Raw genomic sequence first — 19,120 nt, forward strand, 5'->3', positions numbered from 1 at the left:
AATGTTACCTGCCACTTATCAGCCCAAGCCTGAACGTCGTCCAGGTCTTGTTGCATGCAGACATGGACTGCTTCATAATACAGGAAGTAAAGCCTGTTTGAACTAGTTAATTGCTGCCTCGTTTTGTTAAGATATACATATATATTTGTATGTTTAATAAACTTTGCTGACTTGTCATAAATCAGTGATCTTATCGTCAATTTAAGCTGGGCCAAAAGAACTAAAAATCTCTTACAATAGACTGGAGAAGCTGGGGTTGATCTCCTTGGAGCAGAGACGATTGAGAGGAGATTTTATAGAGGTGTTCAAAATCACGAGGGGTCTAGACAGAGTAAATGGAGAGAAACTGTTCCCATTGGTGGAAGGGTCGAGAACCAGAGGACACAGCTTGAAGGTGATTGGCAGAAGAACCAAAGGCGACATGAGGAAAAACTTTTTATGCAGCGAGTGGTTAGGATCTGGAATGCACTGCCTGAAAGGGTGGCGGAGGCAGACTCTTCCGGCTTTGAAAAGGGATTAGGAGAAGTAACTGAAGGAAAAAAATTGCAGGGCTATGGGAAAGGGCAGGGGAGTGGGACGAACCGCGAGTCGGCACGGGTTCGATGGACCGAATGGCCTTCTTCTGTACTCTAACCATTCTATGATTCTATGACTGGGAGTTTTGGAACATAATTTTAACTCACTTTTATGAGACACACAATCTTTTGTTGGTGATTTCGTTCAATCGCTGTTGACTCAATACATCATTAACACAATTTTTTCCTGAATTGTGTCAGTGCAAGGGTTGTCAGTGATGAGGAATGAAACAGTTTAGTCCAGGCACGCAGAGTCAGTATCGAGCACCCTTAAACCGGTTGTACCGTGGGTCGATGCGGAATAAAGCTCCCTCTGCTTAACAACGGGCCAAAGCACAGATTTCCAAAGAGCAGGCGCCGCTGCCCCAGTGCAGCACTTGTGTCTCTCATTTCCCACACTATCCAGCATACTCAGAACCACTGGGGATCTGCTGGGCGAATGAGCTAAAACTGCGCGTTTTCGTGATTACTTTTAACCCTTTCAGGTTATATTTTCTCTTGTATTTCTGCGTAAAATACACTTTCCTGTTCGGAGTCAATTCCTAATTGTTGAGTAACTGCAGCGCCGGGTTTAAAAATCTCATTCTTGGTTTCAAATCCACCCACGGTCTCGGCCCTCACTCTGTAACCTCCTCCAGCCCTACAAACCTCCCTGTCTCTGTAACCTCCTCCAGCCCCTACAACCCTCCCTATCTCTGCAACCTCCTGCAGCCCTACAACCCTCCCTATCCCTGTAACCTCCTCCAGCCATACAAACCTCCCTGTCTCTGTAATCTCCTCCAGCCCTACAACCCGCCCTCGCTCTGTAACCTCCTCCAGCACTACAACCCGCCCTCGCTCTGTAACCTCCTCCAGCCCTACAACCCGCCCTCGCTCTGTAACCTCCTCCAGCCCTACAACCCGCCCTGTCTCTGTAACCTCCTGCAGCCCTACAATCCCCCCGTCTCTGTAACCTCCTCCAGCCCTACAACCCTCCCTGTCTCTGTAACCTCCTCCAGCCCCTACAACCCTCCCTATCTCTGTAACCTCCTCCAGCCCAACAACCCTCCCTATCTCTGCAACCTCCTCCAGCCCTACAAGCCTACCCATCTAAGTAACCTCCTCCAGCCCTACAACCCTCTGAGATCTCTGCGCTCCTCCAATTCTGACCTCTTGTGCATCCCCGATTTTAATCGCTCCACCATTAGTGGTGGTGCCTTCAGCCTGGGCCCTAAGCTCTGGAATTTCCTCCCTAAATCTCACAACCTCTCTTCTCCTCCAGGACGCTGCTTAAAACCTACCTCTTTGGCCTAATATCTTCATGTGTGGCTCGATGTCAAATTTTGTTTGATAACGCTCCCGTTGGGACAATTAACTACACTACAGTCACTGTATGAATGCAAGTTGCTGTTGTTATCTGAGTAAGACTGTCAAATTAGTGTGAGATCAGGGCTGGTCTGATGTGCCCGAGCTAACCGCGACCTGCATTGAAAATTAGTTGTAACTTTTCTTTATCTATGAACAGTTGCACAGTCTGCAGAGCCACATCACATCCGAGTTCGATAAAATGCACCAGATTGTCAATGAAATGGGGCATCTTTTACTCCGAGAACTCAAGAGGAACAGAGTTTACAATCAAACATCAGTGGAATCCACCAGGAATTAGACTGTATTGAGCGGAAGATATCAAATTCACAGAAACACATGGGTGAACAAGACACAGTCACATTACTGAAGGGAAGAATTTTATTTGAATAAAACCACACAAAGTTAGATAGAATTGAAAATAACTGGAGTACAGAGAAGAGTTTGGTGTTAGAGGATAGGTGCACTTATTTATAATGTACAAATCAAATCAGTACGGTTCTAAACATTGAGTGTCTGGTGTCACATATTTATTAAGTATACCATACCTGTAATAGCACTTAAACATACATTTAAAAGGCAATCATTGCTACCACACCTAAGCATGGTCGAGTGGGGATTCAAATGTGTTACAGTTCTGAGCTCAGCATTATAGACCTTCACCAGCTCAAATACTCATTACAAGCAGTCAATTGTTACACATTTATCTTATTCCCTCCTTGGGCCTCAGCTATTCACAATCTATATTAATGACTTAGATGAGGGGACCAAGTGCAATGTATCCAAGTTTGCTGATGATACAAAGCTAGGTGGGACAGTAAGCTATGAGGAGGACACAAAGGGATATATACAGGTTAAATAAATGGCCAATAAGCTGGCAGACGGACTATATTGTGGAGACATTTGAGGTTATTCACTTTGGTAGGAAGAATAGAAAAACAGAATATTACTTAAATGGTGAGAAAATATTAAATGTTGGTGTTCAGAGCGATTTAGGTGTCCACGTACAGGAAACACAGAGAGCATGCAGGCAGAGCAAGCAATTAGGAAGGCAAATAGCCTTTATTGCAAAGGGATTGGAGTACAAGAATAAGGAAGTCTTACTACAATTGTACAGGGCTTTGGTGAGAGTACACCTGGAGTACTGGGCACAGTTCTGGTCTCCTTATCTAAGGAAGGACAAACATTCATTAGAAGCGGTGCAACAAAGGTTCACTAGCCTGATCTCTGGGAGGAGAGGGCTGTCCTATGAGGAGAGATTGTGTAGAATGGACCGATACTCTCTGGAGTTTAGAAGAATGAGAGGTGATCTCAGTGAAACATACAAGATTCTGAGGGGGGATTGACAGGGTAGATGCTGAGAGGTTGTTTCCCCCTGGCTGGAGAGTCTAGAACTAGGGGGCATAGTCTCAGGATAAGGGGTCGGCCATTTAAGACTGAGATGAGGAGGAATTTCTTCACTCAGAGGGTTGTGAATCTTTGGAATTCTCTACCCCAGAGGGCTGTGGATGCTGAATCGTCGAGTATATTCCAGACTGAGATAGATAAAGTTTTGGACTCCAGGGAATCAGTGGATTTGGCGATCAGGCGGGAAAGTGGAGTTGTGGTCGAGGATCAGCTATGACCTTGTTGAATGGCGGAGCAGGCTTGAAGGGGCCGTATGGCCAACTCCTGCTCCTAATTCTTATGTTCTTATGTGAAAATCCATACAATTCTACATTATGTAGCGATATAAAATGTGCATTACAATTCAATACAAGGAGGGTTTAATTGACGGGTTCCTTTCCCAAAGACTGGTACAACTCCCTTACTTTGTTATCTTACCGACAGTTTCACTCTTGCTACAGATACTTGCTATTCCACCAAATGAAACTTTTAATTATAATAGCGTTTTTGACTCAGCGCTATTTTGACCAGGCAACTCAAATGCTTAACTTGCAGAACTAACTTTTGTTATCAACTGATGAAAACGCTCTGAAATATATGAATCAGTACGCGCTGTCATGTCATTTAATTCAGTTTACTGAGGTGAATAAACTGAGGATTACCTCAAGGACAGCCCCGGTGCAATAGCCCAGTGCTACTTCAAATTCACTCCAACTTCACTGCTTAACAGGCAGAGGCTACAGGTTAATGTTACTGCAATAGAACGGGAAATCGAGAGCAGTATAACATGAGCAGGTATCAGGACAGTCTGCCTTACAGGGAGAGTTTATTCCAGAACAGGGTAGATGGGGAAGGGAGGGAGGGGGTGCGTGATGAGTGATTAGGATCTGAAGTTACAATTGGAAATGTTTATTACACAGCAAGTGGAATTAGGGGAAACCTAATGGAAACAGGCCATTTCCTGTTAATGACTTTAATCCCTGCAGATTATCAGCGAGGCTGAGTTTCCCCCCCGCTGATTGGATCCGAGGTCGAAGATGGGAAAGATTCTCTCAGTGAAAGTGTGGGTGAAAGTGTGGAGATGGGACATGTTGTCCGCATTGTAAAATGACACCTGTCCGCCCTCATAGTCAAGGTACACCCCGATTTTCCGGGGCTTCACACTCGGGGTGAGGGGGGTCGCTGAGGGGGAGGTGCCGGCAAAATAGTTACCTCCGGTTCCCCCACCCACAGTCCAGTATCCGGCCGCAGGTCTCGGGTCGATTCCCTGCTTCCTGTTGACAGACTCTCTGGCCACTCCCACACTCCACTCAGTCTTGTCCCCCACCTCCACCCCCCAGTAGTGTCTCCCTGATGTGAATCCCTCCGAGCCCAGGACACAGGGACTGCGATCAAACCTCTCCGGGGTGGCAGGGAGCGGCTGCACTTTGAATAGGAGTCTCACAAGGGCACGGCATTGACGCATCACTGGGGTGTCAGGGTCTGGCAGCTCTATGTCAAGTCTCACACTGGTCCGGTCCCCAGACAGGATGAGCCCGTGATTCGCTGTTTTCGGATCCAGAGTCAGAGAGGCTGGAGCTGGGGGAAAGTTAAAATAACACAGTCAGTGATTTTGTTTCTTGCTGTGATTGATTCAAAGTCTGACCGTTTTCTAATCTCCCGCCCTGCTGTATCATTTGATGGCGGTTCATGGGGGGGGGGGGGGGGGGGGGGGTGCAGCTCTGGGCTGAGACTCTGGGACTGGAGGGTCAGAGGGAAGAGGCTGCAGGAACAGGAGAACATGTTACAGACCCGTTACATTCTCTGTATTTATATACAGGATATAACACTGATGTGCCTCAATAATTCCGAGACTCGATGTTAGCGAAACAAAAACAAGGCTTTTATTAACTTAGAAAGCAACACGTAAGAGAGAGAGGTATATTCCTTCTGGAGACTGAGGCCAGACTGAGCTAGCTTACAAAAGGGGCCAGGTATGGGCGGAGCCCTACACACACAGCACATTCCAGCACATTCCAATAAACAATACAATGAGGACTGGGGGAAGGGAAATGACACTGAAACCGACCACAGTCACAGGCAGTGATGAATGGAATATTTCATCACATTCACCCCTTCTATAGATTTAGTCTGTTCGGGGGTTTGATAGTCCTCTGCGACCGACGTGGCTCCTGTGGTGTCGCGGGTGTCGGCTTGGTGTCCCCGGTAGTCTCCTGGGTCTCTGCCGGGGGTGCCGCCAGGGTTGTTGAAGGGGTAGTTGGTGGGGGTGCCGTTGGTCGATGTTCTTCCGGGGGTGATGAAAGAGTAGTGGGTGGGTAAGAGTTGCTGTGATCGTTGTTGCTGCTATTGCCGTGGTTGTTGTCGATGCTGGCTGGGGCGACGTCTTTTATGGACATGGTGTCCTCCCTTCCGTCGGCGTGCCGGACATATGCGTATTGGGGGTTGGCGTGGAGTAGGTGTACTGGCTCCACGAGAGGGTCCGTCTTGTGGCCCCTCACATGCCTTCGCACGAGTACCGGACCTGGGGTGGAGAGCCATGACGGCATGGATACGCCCGAGGTGGATTTCCGGGGAAAGACAAACATTCGTTCATGAGGCGTGGCATTAGTGGCCATACACAATAGCGACCGTATCGAATGGAGCACATCCGAGAGGACTTCCTGCCAGCGGGAGATAGGGAGGCCCTTGGTCCTTAGAGCTAGAGTGACTGCTTTCCATACTGTCCCGTTCTCTTGCTCCACTTGGCCATTACCCCGGGGGTTGTAGCTGGTGGTACGGCTCGTGGCGATCCCCTTGGACAGCATGTACTGGCGTAGCTCTTCACTCATGAAGGACGCCCCCCTATCCGTATGGATGTAGCTCGGCATACCGAACAGGCAGAACAGGCTGTTGAGGCATTTAATGACCGTGGCGCTGGTCATGTCTGGGCAGGGGAAGGCGAATGGGAACCGGGAGTATTCGTCCACAATGTTCAGGAAGTAAACATTGCGGTCGACGGACGGGAGGGGGCCCTTGAAATCTAAGCTGAGCCGCTCAAAGGACCGTGTAGCTTTGATTAAGTGGGCTCTATCTGGGCGGTAGAACCGAGGCTTGCACTCAGCGCAAGTGCGGCAGTTCCTGGTCAGAGACCGAACTTCCTCAATCGAGTAGGGTAAGTTACGGGACTTTATGAAGTGGAACAGCCGCGTGACCCCTGGGTGGCAGAGGTCGTTGTGGAGGGTCTGTAGCCGATCCCCGGTGGCGCTGGCACACATCCCTCGTGAGAGGGCGTCAGGGGATTCGTTAAGGGCCCCTGGCCGGTAAATGATGTCGTACTCGAAGGTGGAGAGCTCGATCCGCCACCTAAGAATCTTATCATTTTTAATCTTCCCCCTCTGTTTATTATTGAACATAAACGCTACCGACCGCTGGTCGGTAAGTAGGGTGAAGCGTTTGCCGGCTAGGTAGTGGCGCCAGTGGCGCACTGCCTCCACGATGGCTTGGGCCTCCTTTTCCACGGAGGAGTGTCTGATCTCGGGCCCTTGGAGGGTCCTCGAGAAGAAAGCTACGGGCCGCCCCGCCTGGTTGAGGGTGGCCGCCAAGGCGAAGTCAGACGCATCACTTTCCACTTGAAAAGGAGTGTTCTCGTCCACTGCCTGTAGCGTGGCCCGCTCAATATCCTGCTTAATGCTTTTGAAGGCGGCGTGGGCCTCAGCAGAGAGCGGAAAAGAGGATGCTTTCAAGAGGGGGCGGGCTTTGTCGGAGTAGTTGGGGACCCATTGGGAATAATAAGAAAATAACCCCAGGCACCTTTTCAGGGCTTTGGGTGTGTTGGGCAGGGGCAGCTCCCGTAGGGGGCGCAATCGGTTGGGGTCAGGTCCGATTTCCCCATTCTCCACCACGCTGCCTAGTATGCAGAGGCGCGTGGTGTTGTAAACGCACTTGTCCTCGTTGTAGGTGAGGTTGAGTTTTTGTGCGGTTTCCAGGAACCTCTCGAGGTTCGAGTCGTGATCCTGCTGATTGTGGCCGCAGATGGTGACATTGTCGAGGTAGGGGAAGGTTGCCTGCAAGTGGTGGTCATCGACCATGCGGTCCATCTCCCTCTGAAAAACCGAGACCCCATTCGTCACCCCAAAGGGGACTCTGAGGAATTGGTAGAGGCGTCCGTTCGCCTCAAAGGTGGTGTACGGGCGGTCCTCTGGTCTGATAGGGAGCTGGTGGTACGCTGACTTGAGGTCGATGGTGGAGAACACCCGGTATTGGGCGATTTGGTTCACCATTTCTGATATGCGGGGTAGCGGGTAGGCGTCTAGTTGGGTGTACCTGTTGATCGTTTGACTATAGTCGATCACCATCCGTTTCTTCTCGCTACCCCTTACCACTACCACTTGGGCGCGCCACGGACTGTTGCTGCGTTCAATAATGCGCTCTTTCAGGAGCCTGTCTACCTCGGTCGCGATAAACCGCCTGTCCTCCCAGCTGTACCTCCTGCTTTTGGTCGCTATTGGCCGGCAGTTAGGGGCAAGGTTCGCGAATAGCGAAGGCGGCTTTACCTTCAGGGTAGCCAGACCGCACACTGTGAGGGGCGGCTGAGACCCACCGTACTTGAGCGTGATGCTTTGGTGGTTGCACTGGAAATCCAGGCCCAAGATCACGCTCGCACATAGATTCTTCATGATTAATACTTTAAAATTATCGTATACAGTTCCGTTAACGCACAATTGTACCGTGCAGTAACCCAGAATGGTCGATGTCTGGGTTTTATCAGCCATAGAGATGGTACCCTGAGCAGGGACCACCTTTAGGGAGAGTTGCTGTGCCAGTTCAGGGTGGATAAAACTCTCCGTGCTTCCACTGTCAATTAAACATTTGACCCGGCACCCGTTTACCTCGATGTCCACCATTGATTTGGATAGCGGGTGCGGCCTGGTCTGGTCCACTGTGACCGATGCCACTGTAGGGCCCTGATCGATACAAGATGGCGTCCACGCTGTCTGCTCATAAGATGGCGGACCCCACGAGGTCGGGCAAGATGGCGTCCAAGATGGCTGCTCCCACGGCGCACACGCGGCGGTGGCGGGTTTTCCGGCGGTTGGTTTTCCGGCGGGGTTCCCTCTGCACACCTTCCCGAAGTGCCCCTTCTTACCGCACTTAAAGCAGGTGGTGCCTTTCGCCGGGCACAGGTTCCTGGTGTGTTTTGGCTGCCCGCAGAAGTAGCAGTTGGGTCCCTGACGTGTTGCGGCTGTCATAGGGCTTCTGGGGGGAGAGCGGGGCCCCGCCGGTGTCGGGCTGCCGGGCGGGGAAGATGCCTTCCAAGATGGCGGCGCCCTCGGTGCACACGTGGCGGCGTGGACGGCGTGGGCTGAAGAGTAGGCGTCCGAGTTTCTCTGGGCCACATCCAAGGATCGCGCGGTGTCCGCAGCCTGTTTCAGGTCCAACCCCGTTTTTTCCAGCAGTCTTTGCCGGATGTAAGTGGAGCTGAGGCCTGTGATAAAGGCATCGCGAACAAGCTCGTCAGTGTACACTGCGGCTTTTACATCTCGGCACTTGCAGTCTTTGCCAAGCATTTTCAGGGTGCTTAGGAACTCCTCCACCGATTCCCCAGGTCGCTGTGCGCGAGTAGCGAGCAGATGCCTAGCATACACCTCATTCGTAGGCTGCTGGTAATGCGCCTTTAAGATGTCGCAGGCGGCCCGGTACGTATCGGCGTCTTAGATGAGGGGGTAAACCCGGTGGCTTACCCAATTCCGCAGAATTCCGAGTCTCATCCTCGCAGCGCCCGTAGCGTCTTTGACGGCTGCGGAATTGTCCAGGAAGAATTCCATACACTCAAACCAGTGTCCGAAGCGTGCTGATGCATCCGGAGCATGTTGATCCAAATCCAAACGTTCGGGTTTCAGGAGTTGATCCATAATGTTGAAAAATAAGTTACTAAAATTGATGTGCCTCAATAATTCCGAGACTCGATGTTAGCGAAACAAAAACAAGGCTTTTATTAACTTAGAAAGTAACACGTAAGAGAGAGAGGTATATTCCTTCTGGAGACTGAGGCCAGACTGAGCTAGCTTACAAAAGGGGCCAGGTATGGGCGGAGCCCTACACACACAGCACATTCCAGCACATTCCAATAAACAATACAATGAGGACTGGGGGAAGGGAAATGACACTGAAACCGACCACAGTCACAGGCAGTGATGAATGGAATATTTCATCACAAACACTCTGATATCTAACGGCTCCCGTTCACGTTCCCAAGTCCAATGGGTAAAGCACCGATCCCGGGGCACCTCTCCCCCCGACTGAGGCGGGGAAACCGCCTCCTCATGGATCGGGAATGATGGAGAAAGAACAGAATGATTATTTTTTTTAATAAACCATATTATTAATGTTTCGTAGATTAATTATAAAAGTGTTATAAAATTCCTGGGATTTTCATTCAACCCTGATTTTGGGACAAAGATAATTTAGTGTTTAATACAAATTATTGAATGTGACTCAGAGACTTCCCGTCACTTAACTCTGGATGATCCCTGACTGTTTCTGGCCTCTCCGATATCTGAAGTGTTGCCATGCAATTCGGATCACAAACAGAAATCGGGAATAATCGATTATTATTCACCACCATTGTCACTCGGATTTCCCTCAGTTTGTTCTGTGTCAGTGAGAAATGATTGACATTTTCAGACAGAACTTGAGCATATTTCTGGAAATACTGAAACGTCTGCGGGTTCCAAATTGACCTTCTCCCGATACTGACAGAGCCCCGGCGACAACGCAACGAACAGCTGCAGCCAACACTGGCACAACAGGAGCTGCTGCCGTTAGTGAAGGGACAACAGTGACACCCCGGGACTGAGCTGGGCAGAATGGGCAACAAACCGCTGGGGCCCCGGAAACACTCAGAGGATGATCCCGATTGAGGGAAATAGCTGACAGTCCTTTACTCATTTCACCTTCTGATACAACCAATGATGCTGAATATTAAACATGGATCAGGGGTTCCCTGCACACTGACAATACTGGGACCCATTTCAGTGTGAGAATCACAGACAGAGGAGGGGACATGAAACCACTGTTGATTTTGTGGTGGGTTCTGGAGCACACCTCTCCTGCCTCCGTTAGACCCAGACAGCGCTTTTCACGACCACCGGTCATCCCAAAGCGCTTTACAGTCAATGAAGTACTTTTGAAGTGTAGACACTGTTGTAGGAAATGCGGCTGCCAATTTGCACACAGCAAGCTCCCACAAACAGCAATGTGATAATGACCAGATAATATGTTTTAGTGATGTTGATTGGGGGATTGTTATTGGCCAGGGCACCGGGGAGAACTCCCCCCCACCCCACCCCACCCCACGATGATCTTCGAAATAGAGCCATGGGATCTTTTATGTCGAGCTGAGAGAGCAGACAGAGGCTCAGTTTAATGAAACAGCACCTCCGACAGTGCAGCACTCCCTCAGCACTGCACTGGGAATGCCAGCCTGGTTTATTGTGCTCAAGTCTCTGGAGTGCGACTCAAATCCACAACCTTCTGACTCAGAAGTGAGGGAGACTGCTACCCACGGAGCCACGGCTGACTGTTACGCTGTTTGTTCAGTCTTAGGATGCAGTATTTGGAGGCCCGCTATAACTTGTTTTCATATTTTTCACATATACACGTCCAGGAACTTGTAACCCTGTCTAAATATGACCAGTGCAGTGGTAAAGCTTAGCAATCGCTGGCAGGGTGCCAAGGACTGATTGTCAGGAGCGCTCCATCCACGCTTGCAGCATCAATGGAGGCCACTCTTCCCGTCATGTAGGTCCCTGCTCTTTACCAAAGCAATCCCATTGTGGTATGCGCTCCCCGTAGCCCTGTCTCTCTCTCTCTCTACTTCAATGTTTATCTAATTTCCTTGCAAAGATGCATTGATCTCTGTCTCAACAATTCATTCTGGTGAAACATTCCACTCTCCCTGTGTTCCTGCTGAACTCTTTACTCACTCTGGTCGTGACAATTTTATGTTGATGACGCATCACTGGCTCCCAAATGAAGGAATATAGTCGTTCTCTATTCGCGCTATCAAAAGAACATAAGAAATAGGAGCAGGAGTCGGCCATTTTGCCCTTCGAGCCTGCTCCGCCATTCAATAAGATCATGGCTGATCTTCTACCTCAACTCCACTTTCCTGCACTATCCCCATATCCCTTGATTCCCTTAATATCCAAAAATCTATCGAACTCTGTCTTTAATATTCTCAACGACTGAGCCTCCACAGCCCTCTGGGGTAGAGAATTCCAAAGATTCACCAGCCTCTGAGTAAAGAGATCTCTCCTCATCTCAGTCCTAAATGGACGACCCCTTATCCTGAGACTGTGAGCCCTGGTTCTAGACTCCCCAGCCAGGGGAAACATCCTCCCTGCATCTACCCTGTCATGTCCTGTAAGAATTTTGTATGTTTCAATGAGATCACCTCTCATTCCTCTGAACTCTGGAGAATATAGGCCTAGTCTACTCAATCTCTCCTCATAGGACAATCCCCCCATCCCAGGAATCAGTCTGGTGAACCTTTGTTGCACTCCCTCTATAGCAAGTATATCCTTCACTAGGTAAGGAGACCAAAACTGTACACCATACTCCAGGTGTGGCCTCACTAGGGCCTATATAATTGCAGTAAGACGTCTTTACTCTTATACTGAAATCCTCTTGTAATAATGGCCAACATACCATTTGTTTTCCTAATTGCCTGCTGTACCTGCATGTTAACTTTCAATGATTCGTGTACAAGGACACCCAGGTCCCTCTCAACACCAACATTTCCCAATCTCTCACCATTTAAAAATACGCTGCATTTCTACTTTTCCTACCAAAGTGGATAACTTCACATTATATTCCATTTGCCATGTTGATGCCCACTCACTTAGCCTGTCTATATCCCATTGAAGCCTTCTTGCATCCTCCTCAGAAACCCTTCATCAATTTAAGAAATTCAACTAAATCACCCCTTAGGCGCTCTGCTCCAGTTGAAATAGTTTGTGCTATCCTCGTGTCTACATGTTTCCATCCCAGGCAATATCTTGGTGAATCTTTACTGTCTGTTCTCTATGGCTGTAGTGGCTTGTCATAGAATGATACAGCACTGAAGGAGGCCATTCGGCCCATCGTTCCTGTACCGTGCCTTGTGTCCAATGAATGATCTAAAACTGAACAATGAATTCTAACTGTGTCCCAAGCATTGCTTCGTACATACCACGTTACTCTTTTATTCTGTATCCCTTTAAAAAATATTTTTACAAAGCATCACTTCACTGGGGTGTTATGGTTTAATCTATTTGCACTCTAACTTTCAACAATTATTATTGGATCCCCTGGGACTCTATCCATTCACCAATATTCAGCCTCTTACCATTAGGCTTATGCTTTCATTCAATTTTTTCCTCCCAAACTGTATTACATCACACTTCTCCACATTAAATTGCACCTGCCTCCTGTATGATGCTAGCCTGTCTATGTACTTCTGAGTTTTCTGCTGTTTGTCAATTTCCACACATTTGTATCATCAGCAAATTTCGCTATCGTACTTGCTCTGCCCATGCACAAATCGTCTATATATGCCGAGAACAAAGGTGACCCATGCACTGACTCCTGCGGGCACCACTACCAACCTTACTGCTAACGCAAGCAACACCTCCAAACCCGAACTCTTGGCTTATTGTTGGCCAACCCACTTTCTGTCCACACCACGACATTTCCTCATATCCATTGCGCTTGAAACTGATAACCTGCCCACGGTGAAATGCCTTCTGCAATGCCACAGAACAGGAAAAAAAACGCATCGACATTACTCAGTTGACGAATGCATTGACAGAAAAAATAAATTCTATTTACATACTGTCTTTCACGACCACAACACGCTTCACAACCAATGTAGTATTTTTGAAGTGCAGTCACGGTAGCAATGTCAGTAAAACGTGGCAGCCAATCTGTGCACAGCAAAGCCCAGAAACAGCATTGAGACACATGACAAGACAGTGTGGACCAAGACACCAGCAGAGCCTCTTTGCCTATCTTCGAATGGTCCCATGGGTCATTTACGTCCAACTGAGAGTGTTCATTGGATAACGTCTCCTGTCAATCAAGTGTCTGCCCAGATTGTCTGCTCAAGTACCTGGAGTGGGCCTTGAACCCACGACCTTCTGATACAGAGACAAGAGTGCAAACCACCGAGACAAGGCTGATGCCTTCGGCGCCAAACGAACCTTTCCCATTATTTTCCTTATTCTCTGCAGGTTTTTAGCGTCAATCACAGGAAGATTTCAAATAATCGCACAATGCAAAACATAATGGCCCAGAAATTCGGGTCTCCACGGGTGAGTCCGCACGGGGTACTCACCCGTAAGCCCAATGGAAGTGTCGGTTTCCTGCATGCACTGTGCATGCGCGGGAAACCGGCACTTCCGTTCCCCTGAAAGAAGGGGTTCAGAGGTCGAACGCGTGCACAGGAGAGGCAGCGCGTGCGCATCGAACTTACGTTTTTTTTGCAGGTTTTCCCGGGAAGGTAAGTCTCCAGAAGTTACACATGTAAAAAGCAGTCGCAAGGCCTGCTTTTAACAAGGTAAGTGGTGAATTAATTAAAATTAAAACATTTTTTCCACAGGTTTATTATTTTTAAATACTTTAAAGAAAAGTAAGTTTATTTTTTAGCCCCGTTAGAATATAAAATTATTTTTTTCAAAAATTTAAATTATTGTTTAAAATAGTTATTTCATGTAATTTATAGTTTATTTAAAAAATGTGATGATTTTTAAAAATTTATTTGAAGATTTAGTGATGTTTTGGGGCTTATAGTATTTATAAGTTTGACAGGTCAAACTTATGAATGAAGCATTCCCTGCTCCGATTAGTTCTCCATGGCCCACGTGATCCCAGGGGACGCATCGAACTAACTGCGCCCCTGGGATACACAAGCACTGCGCGCCGGCAGTTGGAGGAGGCTCAGGATCAGAATTCCACGGGGGCCCACAGCTCAACGGCCAGCGCGCAAGTTAAGTGCAGGTCTGGGGCTTGCACCCGCGGGAAGCCCCCGACCCGAATTTCTGGGCCAATATCCCAGAAGTAAAATACTGCGGATGCTGGAAAGCTGAAATAAAAACAGAAAATGCTGGAAATACTCAGCGGGTCAGGCAGCATCCGTGGAGAGAGAAACAGAGTTAACGTTACAGGTGCCCCTTTCCCTGCCCCTGCCCTTGCTTAAAAACCTGTTCCATCACCAGTGCTTTTTTCAGTTCTGACGAAGGGTCATCGACCTGAAACGTTAACTCTGTTTCTCTCTCCACAGATGCTGCCTGACCTGCTGAGTATCTCCAGCATTTTCTGTTTTTATTTCATAATATCCCAGAAAATCGATTCCTATCTAGCAGTGGAAACTAGAAGCGCTTCAGTGGCAATAGATGTATAAACTGAACGGCCTAGAAATTCAGTTGCGTTCGCCAGCCATAAGAGGGGTAGATTTCCAGCGCTAGGCACTTAGCGCCCGGGCGCAGAACGAACTGCGCCTACGCCCAACTTCAGTTGTCATTTAGCGCCGGCGCAAAGTGTTTGCGCCCGCTCAGCTGCGCGCGCAGCTTATGACGTCATTTCGTCGTGCAATGCTGTTTGTGCGCCCCAAACCGGAAATTCAGTGGCGCCCGCCCAATGTGGGCGTGGCGCTGTTAAGAACTGTGAAGTGGAACGCAACAGAGGCCCTGTGGGCCTCGGGGAGCGCTAATTAAAGGGCACTTACACTGACCTATAAAGCCCAGCCATTTTGCTGCAATGACTTCAGTGCTTTGGATTTCTGGACAGAGACCAAGGAACAGAGCTTACTGATTTGGGACAACATAGGAGAGGTATTTTTGGCTTCTGGCCAGAGCTTGGAAATTTGATTCATTGTGATTTCACTGTTTGCAAGTTTATTATGGGGGCTGTATGGGGTGGCAACCCTCAGTTGCAGCATTATGTGCGAAGGGCTCGCAGACGCTGTGTGAGAGGGCCAGCCATGCCTAGACGGAGAGGGGCCATCAGGCGTTGGCAACGTAGGCCTTACCCACTCAGGGAATACCGGCAGCAGGTGTCCTATCTCACCATGACTGCCGCGCAGTGTGTTAAGAGGCTGCGCTTCAGAAGGGAGGTGGTTGCAGAGATCTGCCAGCTGCTTCACCGAGATCTGCGTCCGCAGCTGATGTGCAGGACGTCTCTCGGTGGAAGTGAAGGTCACGGTGGCTCTGAACTTTTATGCAAGCGGCTCCTTCCAAGCCGCTGCTGGGGACATAGCGAACATCTCCCAGTTCGCCGCGCATCGCTGCATCCAGCAGGTCACCGATGCCCTTTTCGCGAGGAGACACCAATTCATCTCCTTCCCCATGACCCTAGAGAGGCAGGAGCAGCGTGCAGTCGGATTTGGCAGGATCGCGGACTTCCCCATGGTGCAGGGCGCCATTGACTGCACGCATGTGGCTATGCGGGCACCTATCGACAATGCTGAGGATTACCGCAACCGGAAGGGCTACCATTCCCTCAATGTACAGCTGGTGTGTGACCACAGGCAGCGCATCCTAGCTGTCAATGCCCGCTTTCCAGGAAGCAGCCACGATGCATTTATCCTGCGCCAGACTACTGTGGCTGACATGTTCGAGGCACAGCCTCCACCAAGGGGATGGCTTATTGGGGACAAGGGCTACCCTTTGTGTACATGGCTCATGACCCCGCTCCGCGCGCCCAGGACCCCTGCGGAGGAGGCATACAACGAAAGCCATCAAGCCACAAGGAACATCATAGAGCAAACGATTGGCGTCCTCAAGCAACGGTTCCACTGCCTGGATCGCTCCGGCGGATCTCTACAGTATTCGCCGGATAGAGTCTCCCAGTTCGTCGTCGTTTGCTGCATGCTGCACAACCTGGCTATCCGCAGGACTCAGGCACTGCCACCTGACGTAGCACCACCACCTCAGGAGGACGCGCAGGAGGACCATGAGGAGGAGGAGGAGGAGTACCAGCCCAGGAGGGAGCCACAAGGTCCAAGGGCCGTCCGCCGGCGGCTTATTGAACGACACTTCTAGGCCCCCTGTCAGGGAATGGCTTGTGGCAATGAACGCACCTGAATGCAGCCGCTCTGCAAGCCCTCAGCCGCTTAACGCAACAACCACTGGAAACATGACACCTGGACAAACTGAATAAATAAAAAGCTTTATTTAACAAACTCAGGGCCCTTCCCACATGAAACAGAAAAACAGACAACACCCCCAAAAAACTGTGAAAAGAATATCTCACTCCCACAACCTGGGGAGGAATAACAAAACTTGCCCATCCAATTGGCCTTCATCCTCGGCCTTACCAAAAGAAGCCCCCCCCACAACAGAACACAAACACCCCCATATAAAAAAACATTGGCCTTCATCCTCGGCCTTACCAAAAGAAGGCCCCCCCACAACACAAACACCCCCATATAAAAAACACCGTTGCCACCATACTCTACTGGGTGTGCCGAGAGGGCGAGTCCTTGTGCAGCCTTGTGCGGCCCCTGCCCGACCTGTTGCTCCGCCTCAACCTGGGCCCTGTGGGTGTTGCAAGGCTGGGGGAAGGCTCCTGAGGGGCAGAATGCGTGACGGCAGATGCCCTTGGGGGTCGGCCTAGACGAGGTCCGGCCCTGGAGGGGCCGGCTGCTGACTGCTGCAGCTGTGGCTGCGCAGCATCAGTCTTTGCAGCAGCTCGTCGCACCTTGGCTGGGGGAGTTGCAGTGGCGGCTGCAGCAATGGGGGCAAGCTGGCTGATGGCACACGCTCGCTGTTCGCCAGAGACACTGGCACTCGGCCGGGCTGGCAGTGCAGCAAGCACAGCAATCTGGTGGAGGCCAGACCGCTGTGCTGCAGCAGGGCGGCGGGTGCCCTGGCGATGCTTCCGCGACACAGCGAGTGTGGCAGAAGTGAGTGCCCGAACTGCCCTGGTCTGTGCCCGCATCAGATCAGTGAGTGTCTGCACGGCACCACTCATGAACTCGCGACTCGCGTCCTGCGCTGCCGCGAGTTGGTGGACACCCCTGTCCTGCGCTGCCGCGAGTTGGTGGACACCCCTGTCCTGTGCTGCCGCGAGTTGCTCGACAACCCTGTCCTGTGCTGCCGCGAGTTGGTCAACACCCCTGGCATGTGCTGCCGCGAGTTGCTCAACACCCCTGGCCTGTGATTCCCCGAAAGCGGCCACACTATGAGCCAGGGACTCAATGGCCTGAGGCAACTGTCCCACAACCCCCATGAACTCCTTGTGGCGCCGTTCCGAATCCGCCGACATTTGATCAAGGAGGCGCACCTCCTGGGCGAGGTCCGTCTCCGGACTGGAGGCCGGACTCTCCCTCTGGGGAGAAGGCCGCCGAGCTGGCCGACCCTTCCCGCGTGCCTGGACGCCACTGGGCCCAGCAACTGCCCTCCCCTGCAACACTTCCCCCCTCTGGGGAGAAGGCCGCCGTTCTGCCCGACCCTTCCCGCGTGCCTGGACGGCACTGGGCCCAGGAGCTACACCCCCCTGCAACACTTCCCCCTGGCTCTCCTCCAGGCAAGACGTGTCCCCTCCATTGCCATCCCCTGGCGCAGATGATGCTTCCCCCGATGTGCCGCCTTCCTGTTGGTCCTCGTCGTCCTCCTCTTCCGAGGGTCTGGCACTCTCTGCTTCAGGGACCTCCTCCTCACCAGCTGAAAGCAGGAAGGCACAAGAGTAGCTTTACAGTGAGGACAGGGCATCAGCGAGGGAGGCATGAGTGGTGGCATTCAGCGCATTGGTCGGACAGTGGCAAAGGATGTAGATCTGATGCGCTAGGGGAACGAGAGAGGTCCAAACGGTCATGTCCTTACCATTGGGTCGCAGCACAGGGTCGGCATCTCCAATGGCAACAGGGCCAACCACCCGGCCACGCATGAGTCGAGCCACGCTCTCCTCCAGCTCACTGAGCTCCTGGAACTGGGCACGGCCTCCCCCGGTGACATTCTGGCTCTTCAAATTCCGGGCCATCTTGGCCTGCAAGAGAAAGGACGGCCTCTAAGTACATTGTGGTGGCCTGTTGTTGTGTGTACTGCCTCCCATGGTGGAATAGCTTGGCCATTGTGGTGGCCTGTTGTTGTGTGCACTGCCTCCCATGGTGGAATAGCTTGGCCATTGTGGTGGCCTGTTGTTGTGTGCACTGCCTCCCATGGTGGAATAGCTTGGCCATTGTGGTGGCCTGTTGTTGTGTGCACTGCCTCCCATGGTGGAATAGCTTGGCCATTGTGGTGGCCTGTTGTTGTGTGCACTGCCTCCCATGGTGGAATAGCTTGGCCATTGTGGTGGCCTGTTGTTGTGTGCACTGCCTCCCATGGTGGAATAGCTTGGCCAGTGTGGTGGCCTGTTGTTGTGTGCACTGCCTCCCATGGTGGAATAGCTTGGCCAGTGTGGTGCCCTGTTGCTGGGTGCACTGCCTCCCATGGTCGAATAGCTTGGCCAGTGTGTTAAATGCAGAAAGTGCTATTGAGGATCATGCCAGCGCCATAGCTGCGGGAGGAGGGCTGGCCATTAGGCCTTTGAGGTTCCTTTGCCCATAATGTGAGGTGCACATGCAAGGATGAGGAGGACACTGGAAAGGGTACTCACCTTCACCATCCGAGTGAGGTCGTTGTACTTCTTGCGGCATTGGTCACCAGTCCTGGGGACATCGCTGTTGACTGACACCCTGTGGGCGATTTTCCTCCAGGCTCTCCTGTACTGCCTCCTGGGAGCCTTCTTGCCACTGTCCGGGCACAAGATCTCTTTGTACCTTTCCAACCCCCTAACCAGCACCCTCAAAGCATGCTGGG

The 19,120-nt window shown here is 50.9% G+C and overlaps 2 protein-coding genes across 4 annotated transcripts in view; one reads left to right on the forward strand and one right to left on the reverse strand.

The window, feature by feature from the left end:
- Positions 1–19,120, forward strand: part of LOC147096453 (nuclear factor 7, ovary-like) — a 145,382-nt gene that overhangs the window by 30,614 nt on the left and 95,648 nt on the right. Inside the window, exon 5 of one of the 3 annotated variants that reach the window (XR_015074919.1) lies at positions 2,080–2,217. The exons of the other annotated variants lie outside the window; for them this stretch is intronic. The gene's annotated coding sequence lies outside the window, so the exon portion shown is untranslated. Of the gene's footprint in view, positions 1–2,079; positions 2,218–19,120 lie in introns of those variants that run through there. 3 annotated transcript variants of the gene reach the window in all.
- Positions 2,287–19,120, reverse strand: part of LOC147096454 (nuclear factor 7, brain-like) — a 42,769-nt gene continuing 25,935 nt past the window's right edge. The window contains exon 5 of the mRNA XM_085975255.1: positions 2,287–4,883. Within this exon, the coding sequence (XP_085831381.1) occupies positions 4,279–4,883 (605 nt within the window). The 3' untranslated portion in view covers positions 2,287–4,278. The remainder of the gene's footprint in view (positions 4,884–19,120) is intronic.

Source organism: Somniosus microcephalus, unplaced genomic scaffold (assembly GCF_052327205.1).
Source record: "Somniosus microcephalus isolate GS21.2 unplaced genomic scaffold, FLI_Smic_1.0 unresolved_chr1, whole genome shotgun sequence".
NCBI classification, from domain to species: Eukaryota; Metazoa; Chordata; class Chondrichthyes; order Squaliformes; family Somniosidae; genus Somniosus; species Somniosus microcephalus.